This window comes from Elaeis guineensis, chromosome 10 (assembly GCF_000442705.2).
Source record: "Elaeis guineensis isolate ETL-2024a chromosome 10, EG11, whole genome shotgun sequence".
Taxonomy (NCBI): domain Eukaryota; kingdom Viridiplantae; phylum Streptophyta; class Magnoliopsida; order Arecales; family Arecaceae; genus Elaeis; species Elaeis guineensis.
This window is the reverse complement of record NC_026002.2, coordinates 4,144,187-4,152,832: the sequence shown is the minus strand read 5'-3', so window position 1 is coordinate 4,152,832 and position 8,646 is coordinate 4,144,187. Positions and strand designations below refer to the sequence as shown.

Genomic DNA, 8,646 nt, shown 5'->3' with positions numbered 1-8,646 from the left:
ATTAAATAATATAGGTACACATGCAAAAAAAATTTAAAAAAAAAGATATACATACAAAACCAGTATTTTATGAGGGTATACATACAAATATCAATTTTGAAAGGATATTTACATAAATTTAAATATTTAGGAAGGTATACATGCAAAAAATCCATTATTATAATTAGTCATTTATACCTCTAGCCCTTGGTCTTTTGGTGATGGTAGATGCTTCTAATACTGTTTTTCATTGTTTCTAAGCCATGTTGTCCTTTCAACAAAAGAAAAAGATATAAAGAAAAATTTAACTCAGCTTCTAGAAATCTTAATTGTTAACACTATGTTAAATAAATATTAGTCCCAAAAACATAAACAAATAGGAGATTGGACAATAAGAGGTAGACTAATTGACTATATTTGAGTGGATCTCCACATGAATTCAATTAGATTTATATCAAACTTTTATATAGATTCTATTTTAATAATCCAAATCATTGGATATGATCTATTACTTCTAAACTACTTATACACCAATAATTATATAATTTGAAGGCTCTTAGCTTATAAATTAAATGATTAAAAAATTTGACAGTCTAAATAATATAAAAATATATATCTTTTTGACCACTTGATATATAGGCGATGGATCTTTAAATCATAAGATTTTTTATATGGAGATAATTTAAAAATATTAGATCACGTCTAATGACTTGGCTCATTAACGTGGAATCCTATCTCTAACCTAGAGTTAACTAGATTTGAATGGACATCTACTCAAGTGTAGTCAAGTCTACTTAAGACAATAATGTATATTAGATCTAACAATTGTTAACTCCTCAAGTTTAGTCTTAAATAAACTTTTGGAACTAGTGATAAATGATTAATTGATTAGCAATCATCCTCTCCAAAGATAATAACTCATTGGCAAGGGCAGAAGAATATCAACATTTGAAAGAATTTGTAACACTAATTAAAGATAACACAATGGAAGATATATTTTATCATTTCTAATTAATATAGAGCTGTAGAATTCATAACTAAGTTATAATTAATAATTTTGAACATATAATTTATACCTAAATTATCATTGAAGATTTGGCTCATAAGACATCATTAATTAAGTACATAAATAAAAAATAGCTCCCTAGAAATTACCTTAGCATTGTGGTGAATGTGTATAGCTTGCATGGGCTAATAACGCAAACAGCAAAAGTGTCAGTTATAGAGACCACTTGTGTGGCTCCTACAATCCATCATGGAAATTCATAATAAAACTATAATTTTGAATATATAACTTTATGACTTTTTATATCTCTGACATTATAATAGAAATTTTTTTTAGTATCTTATAATAAGTGTTGTGGCCAAGGATTTATGGTTTGGTATGTGAGGTATTATCCGCTTTAACCCATAGATCTTATAGTTTTGTCCTTTAAAAGGCACCTCACATGGAAAAGATGGTCCCTTCCTATATACATCAAGATTTCTCTTGATTCATAACCAATGTGGGACTAATGATGCTCTCCCTTCTAACTATACATAACCCCCAGTCAAGAAAGAGCATGTGCATGGATAGAAAGTGTCCTCCTTCTTATTTTTACTACAGACTATATACGGACGGAGGAGCCCTATATTGTATGGATAGTGCCCTTCCTAGGGCACTACTATGGTGGCCAAGGGCTCATAGCTTGACATGTAAGATATTGTCCACTCTGATCCATAAGCTCTACAGTTTTGTCCTTCAAAAAGTACTTTACGTAGGAAGGATAATCCCTATCTATATAAATCAGAATTTCTCTTAACTCACAACTAATATGAGACTAATGATGTCCTTCTTTCACCCTTCTACACAATAAGAACTTTTTGCATAGGACTCTCTCCCTCTTGACTTCACTTAATATTTTTTTAAATAACCCTTATAAGATGGACTCCACCGACAATTTTTCTCCATTGTTTTAAAAAATAAATCCATTTGCCTTTCCTTTTATTATTTTGGCTTAGCTTCCTTTTATCCACTCTACTTTTTCATTGAAGACATGCAATTGCACAAGCGAAATACTGATATATGTTGACCAACTAAAATAGTTCTTAAGCAAACTAAAACACTTCAAATATTTTTCAAACTCAAAGTATTAAAAATCAGTGCTCCTTTAATCTCAAAATAACTAAAGATATTTTCTATTTTGATCCAAAAATAATCTCAAAACACTTTTAAACCATTTTCGTAATGACTAAACTAGTTGACCCAATATACGAAACTTGTAAAGTGGAAGTCAACTTTGAAGTAAACACTCGTACATCCAAAAAAAAGAAAATACTATTTAAATCATACCTATGGATGCATTCAAATAACAAAATGTCACACCTGTGGAAAAGTACTCAACTCATGTGAATCTCGATATCACTTGGAATTCTTGGTTGCCAAGCAATGCCCACAAGAAGATCAAATCATAATCCTCTTAACCATACCATTTGAGCCAAGTCCTGCATACTCTCAAAAAGTGTCGTGATTGAATGATTAAAAAAAAATTATCATGTGTCCGAGAACTTCAAAATCGTCTTATCTTGAGGAATTGAGACATGACTTGCACTTTAGGATATAATAAGTGACAAACCATCGTGCAGGAGTAGTTGGTGGCTGCTATTGCAAAAATTTTAGTAATTTTAGAATATTGGAACTTTAGGCATGCTAAAGTAAGTTAGGAGGTGGATCTGCAAGAGAACTCCAACTTATAAGTTTGTTGTGCAAACAATTATATATTACATTTATAAATATTTTAGGAAAATACTTCAAGGCACCTGTTATATGCTCAAAAAATGTTTATCAAGTCCACGGCTGCTGATTTGGTAACTTCATAATCAGCCAATGGCAAAAGAAGTGCTGATTTGGCAATTACTCCTGCAAGTTATACCAATATCTCCCAATATCTCATGTGGAAAGAGAATTGTTTGTTCCTATAGCATTGCTGAACTTTTTATCTCTCATGTGGTAACAAACTAATCTCCAATGTTCTTATCCTATAGAGATTAAACAAAAAAAAAAAAAAAAGAAAAGAAAACTTGAGTAGGCCTCAAAGGCAGAGAACAAGTTGACATTATCCAAGTCCGATGAAATGCATGACATCACTAAGCTTTGCTCATGTCCTGGGGCTTTTCTTTTGTTTTCCGTTCTTCCTCCTCCTCTCCTTCTTCTTCTTTGGCATCACCTCTATCTCCCTCTATCAAAAATTTTTCTGAAATGTTAGAATTGGTGTTGCTGGTTTCCTTACCTAAATTTTACATAAATAGCAGTGGAATATCAAACCTTACTCCCCTACCAGCTATAACCTACATAACTGCTTCTTGAGATGATGGAATTGTCCTTCATAATTTCTGCAACTACAATATTCCTTTGTCTGCTATCAGCTATGAAGAGTGGCAGGTTCAAAATTAGAAGCATTTTAGCATCAGACAACGAGGACCACCGAACCAAACTCTTGAACTAGCCAAGTCATTTTGTCAACTCATTGTGGGTCCATGACCCACTGATTATTTCTGGGGTGTCCCCTACGTTACTGGATTATTGTTTATGATGTGGAGCCCGTCCCTTGAATATAAAACACATCATGGCAACAATAGCAATAATTTAACCCCTCCACCCAAAAATGTAACAACTTTATTTATCGCAGTAAAAATCAGGAAAAAAAAAAAGGAAAGATCACCCTCCAAAAGGATTTTCTACCACAATGAGAAAAAGAAGGATAAAAGGTATCAGCATAGCGAATCACGAGAAAGAACCAACCAACCACCTTTCTTTTGGTGGTTCTTTTGACTGAGTGCTCCTCAATCATCCAAGAGGCCAAACCTTTTTCCAAAGGCTTCCTATTTAAGCACACACCCCCATGGAGACAGCATGTGGGAGAGACAGCAGCAGGCTTGGTCTAGAGACATGATGGCCTTGGACAACCGTTTTCTTTTCCCATTCCAACCCTCCTTGGATTGGGATCTACAAACCTTTGAACTTGGAGATCACCATGAATTCATACCTCTGGGTACACACAACAATACTCCCTTATCCCTTCTACCTCTTTCCATGGTATCCTTCGTTGCTTAGTTTTACCTTGGTTTAATTTTTTGAGCTTGAGTTGTGCTTTGGTGATAGCTATGGAGTCTCCTATGTCATCGGAGGCCTCCACCGGGTATTTGCAAGATGCGGTGGCCGCCTGGAGTGATGGGTGCAAGCGGAGACGAATGACTTCAAATTGTGATGATGATCCGATCTCGATGACAAATGACCTCCAAGATCTTCTTCAAGTATTCCTTTTTTTTTTTAGTGGGGGCGGTGTGGGCGGGGAATTATCGTGCTCTTAATCATCACCAGAATTGTAATGTCTTGATGTAGTTAATTATTCTTTCTTTTTTATGTTTCTTGATAACTTTTTTGTTTGTAGGAGTTTTGGGATTCAAATTGCCATGTAGATCCCTTGGATGATTTGAATTACATGCTTCAAGATAACAGTACTGTCTCAGGTAAATCTAAGGGCTTTTCCTGTATGTCAATCTACACCTACTTCATAGGGTGCTCCCCTCTAGTGAACCTTGCTAGCACAATGACCATCTTTGCAAGTTATTCGGTTCAAAGTGCAGTAACTTAAGGAAGGTGTGGGGGAGAGGAAGGGGTGGGGGGAGGAAGGGAGAGAGAGAGAGAGAGAGAGAGAGAATTCGCCATGCGTTAGTTCCATGGGCCACGACTTGTGGGCCCCACTAGCTACTAACTGTTGTATGTTTGGGCCCAACACCATATCGTAGCTTGCACTGATAGCTTAAAGCCTTAACCATAATTGGCACATAAACTTGTACTGAATTAATTTGTAATATTAATACTAGCCTGAGTGCCTTACTTTTTAAATTGTAGTTGTGATTACTGTATAATTGCTAGGATGATTAGAGTCAAAAGTGTTAACCATTGGAGGTTCTTTATCTATTGTTTACAGAAGATCTTCTGAATTCCTCCATGCCCATGAAAGAACCCAGCACACAAGAAGCAATTGCATCACAACACCAACAGGAGCCCCACTCTTCTCTTTCCTCTCAAGAGGAACCCTTATCAACAGACACAAGTGAGAAAGTTACCAAGGAATCAAGAGACACCAAGGCTTCTCATCCTTCCCTTAGACTGATCAAAAGTTTCTCTCTCAAAGGTAGTGATAACTCACAACCAAGAGCATGCATCATCCTTTCTCTCATTTCTTACCAAAATTTCTCATTGACATGGTAAGTGATCTCTAGAAACCGAGAGCTGGCGTGGTAAGAAGAAGAAGGAGGCAATGGGGGTGGTGTATCCCTTTGCAGTGGTGAAGCCAGGAGGGATGGAGGGGGACGTGACGCTCGACGACATCAACGCAAGGATTCTCATGCGCCCGGCCCGCCCTGTGCGCCATCCCGTCGGGGAGTTCGCCGGCGGTCCATGCGTGTCGGCCGACGGGCCAGGCCTTTCTGGGAAGGCAGTGGTGAGCCTCACAAGGATCCACACTAAAGGGAGGGGAACTATCACTATCATAAGAACAAAAGGATGAAGGTTTTAGAGTTTGCTCTTGGTACAAGATCAACAAGGCTAAAGTAATTCTGTATGTATAGCTATCGCATCCTTGTAAATGTAACGTTTCTACTGGTAATATATATAGTATATATTTGCTCAGTGGTAATAGACATTTTAAACAATATTGTATAGTTATAAATCAAACTCATTTGGCTAAATACCAGTTTCATGGTAACCATATATATATGCACTAAGGGAGTCCAGTTAAGCCAGGCAAAGTATATAGTGACTTTTTCATGAGAGCCCACACTAGTCTAACCTCCATTTTCTTCATGCGTTACTCCTACTCATGTTAACGCAGGGTTTAAGTACCGTAAATTTTAAAAGACTAGAAAGAACTTAAAAGAACTCGAAGGTAAAAAGAGAGACCTCTTGGGGGCTCACTTCCTGTTGGAGTTCAATGGTAATGTTCTCCCACTGGCCTTTGTTCTCATATATATTACAAGTTTGGGAGAACAAAGCGTCTTGAATCTGATTACCTAGTGATGGGAAGTTGATGGAAGTAAGAAATGACGCCAAGAAGAAATCTTTAGAAAAAAAAATAAAATCGAAGGGACTGAACCCCTTGGAAGATGGATTGGCAAACAATGTTTTACATGTTATATATATATATATAATATATATATATATATATTAGATTTGACATAAAGCAAATTAGATCTATTGGACAAGAAATAATAAAACCCAAATGTCTTATCTAGCCTAAAAAGTTCGAACTTAACGTGAAGCTAATGAGCAATTACCTCTTCTTTTCCGAGGACAAGGGTGGGAATGTGGGAGTAGTGAATAATAATTAATTAGTTCACTCAAACATCTAAAGGAGGGACGCCGCCGCTGGCCTATGGTGCAACTTGTACGTTGGAGCTAGGCAGGTTTGTATCTTTCATGCGGCAGAAGGATTTATCTTTATTCACAAGCATCCATCTTTGGATCATACATCATGCATATCTCAAAAGCACTCCAACCTTCGTCGTTCATCCATCTGCACGATAATTAAGGGACCAGTGGATGATTCAACGATGGATTTATATGAACGAAACGTGAATCTTTTTCATGTGATAGATACACTCCCAATCTATTGCATAAGCAACCTAGATGTAGATATTTCTTCATCGAGTTATATATTCTAGAAGTAACAAACCACCTAATGATATATATATACCATGCATGCTCACTTGTTTATATTTAAGACAATTGTTCTTGAATTGCATTCTTACACCAATATTCTTGCATGATAAGAACATTACAAAGCTTCGAGTGACACTGCAAAATTTTCAAATCAAAGTGAACGTCAGAAAGTTGCCTTACCTGACAATGCGACTATGGGTTGGCAGGAAGCCAAGGCACCCAAGTCAATTCATCAACTGTTGTTTATAGTGATGAACAGTACTGTAAAAAAAAAAAAAAAAAAATCCACTCAAGCCATCTAACAAAGAAATGAGGGGAATGGCTATCCCATACGGGGAGTTGGTGCCAAAAGTTGGACCCTGCCATCCTCCCCAAAGTCAAATTGATTTGAACTAAAACGGGAATGACCCGGCCCGTTCCATCCTTTCCGCCCTCTCTCTCTCTCTCTCTCTCTTCCTTTCCTGCGTGTCTTGACCTTCCCCACCAACGAATCGTAGTTACCGTTGCATGCACTCGTTCCGACCGTAACCCCACACACTGGCCTGATGGATGTGTGAAAGGTGGTGGGAGTTTCATGGAAACTGATGATGGCAGTGGCCCCCACGTTGCATGTGGGCGCATGCACGAGCCAACCAACAAGGCGTGGTGGAATGGGCCCCACCGACGTGGCAGGTGATCATCGCTCTGACCGTCTGATCCCGATTTGATAGATTATTGCTGCTATAAAAATTTGGCTGCCCAACGACAACGATGCTTCGAAGAAATGAGAACTAAATAGAATTGTATACTAATTTTCCTGTCAAACTTTTTAAGATATTATAAGATAGTTGGCCCCTTTGCTTGGCTTTTCCTAACCTTTGTACCAAAAAAAAAAAAAAAAACTCATGTCTATTAATTATGTGGGTCACGCCCTACGTTCACTAACCATCCACCATGCATGCATCTTGCTGTACTAATCTAGGCTTACCTCTGCATGTTAAAGGTAACATAATCTTTGGCCTCGCACTGGGATACAAAGCTTGAGTCAATAGTCATGCGTAGATAAACATGATTGTCGCATCAAATTTAGCATAGGAATAATGATTCATCAAATGTCTAGAATATGGGCCCTTCCATCACAATAGCAATACCTTAGAGTAGGTACTTCTTTAAAAAAATAATAATTAATATATGGTATGCATGTGCTAAGTCTAAATAATAATTAGAAAAATAGTGCAGAATAAAGTGAGTATATCCTGTAAAATAGAATTACTATCTAATATCATTTATTATCTTTAGTTACGTTTGAAGCTAAATTTGAAAGGGAAAAGAGAGCAACTCCCTTGCGGTTGTCGAGCTGCAGCTGTCCAAGATTTTTAGTTATGGTTTGGATTGGAGCTAATTCAGGGAAGCAAAAGATGAGGCTTAGCAAAATATAAAAGCACTCATGGCATATGTCCAAATAAAAATTGCGGAAGTTGGCAGGTTTGATGTAGATACAAATTATAGTTTCAACTAAACTTAGAGAGATAATATACAAGAGATTAATGCTTGTATCGTGATCTAAATTGACCCTATTAGATCAAATGCTAGAGCAAATTGCTATGCATATTTTACTAATGTTGCTCAAAGAGCTATTACCTCATGGATGTGCTTGACTCCAATTTGAGCTGTAGCATATATGGATATGGTATACCAGACAACTTTACTTTCCCTTCAAAATTTATCATTGCTGCTGATGGTTTATAAGTTGCATTTAGCTAGCATAACTTCATATGGAACGCACCCACCAAACTTCAAGTTTTATTATTGTTTAAGAAAAAATAACTTAAATGGACTAATTTTTTATTAATATTTTGTAATTGCTTCAATATATTATTAACAAAAATACTAATATCATCATATTAGCTGGCTGGCAAAAAGTAACAGCAAATCTCCAAGCAACATGCAATTCTTTATTCTTTTTTTTTTTTTATTTTTTT

The 8,646-nt window shown here is 36.5% G+C and overlaps 1 protein-coding gene across 1 annotated transcript; it reads left to right on the top strand.

The window, feature by feature from the left end:
* The first annotated feature begins 3,855 nt into the window (after positions 1 to 3,855).
* On the top strand, positions 3,856 to 5,702 carry LOC105053141 (uncharacterized). Its single transcript, XM_073244853.1, has 5 exons — positions 3,856 to 4,010; positions 4,121 to 4,272; positions 4,410 to 4,488; positions 4,953 to 5,159; positions 5,248 to 5,702. Exons 1-5 carry the CDS (start codon positions 3,872 to 3,874, stop codon positions 5,532 to 5,534), a joined length of 864 nt encoding a protein of 287 aa, XP_073100954.1. The 5' UTR covers positions 3,856 to 3,871; the 3' UTR covers positions 5,535 to 5,702.
* Positions 5,703 to 8,646: the final 2,944 nt, after the last annotated feature.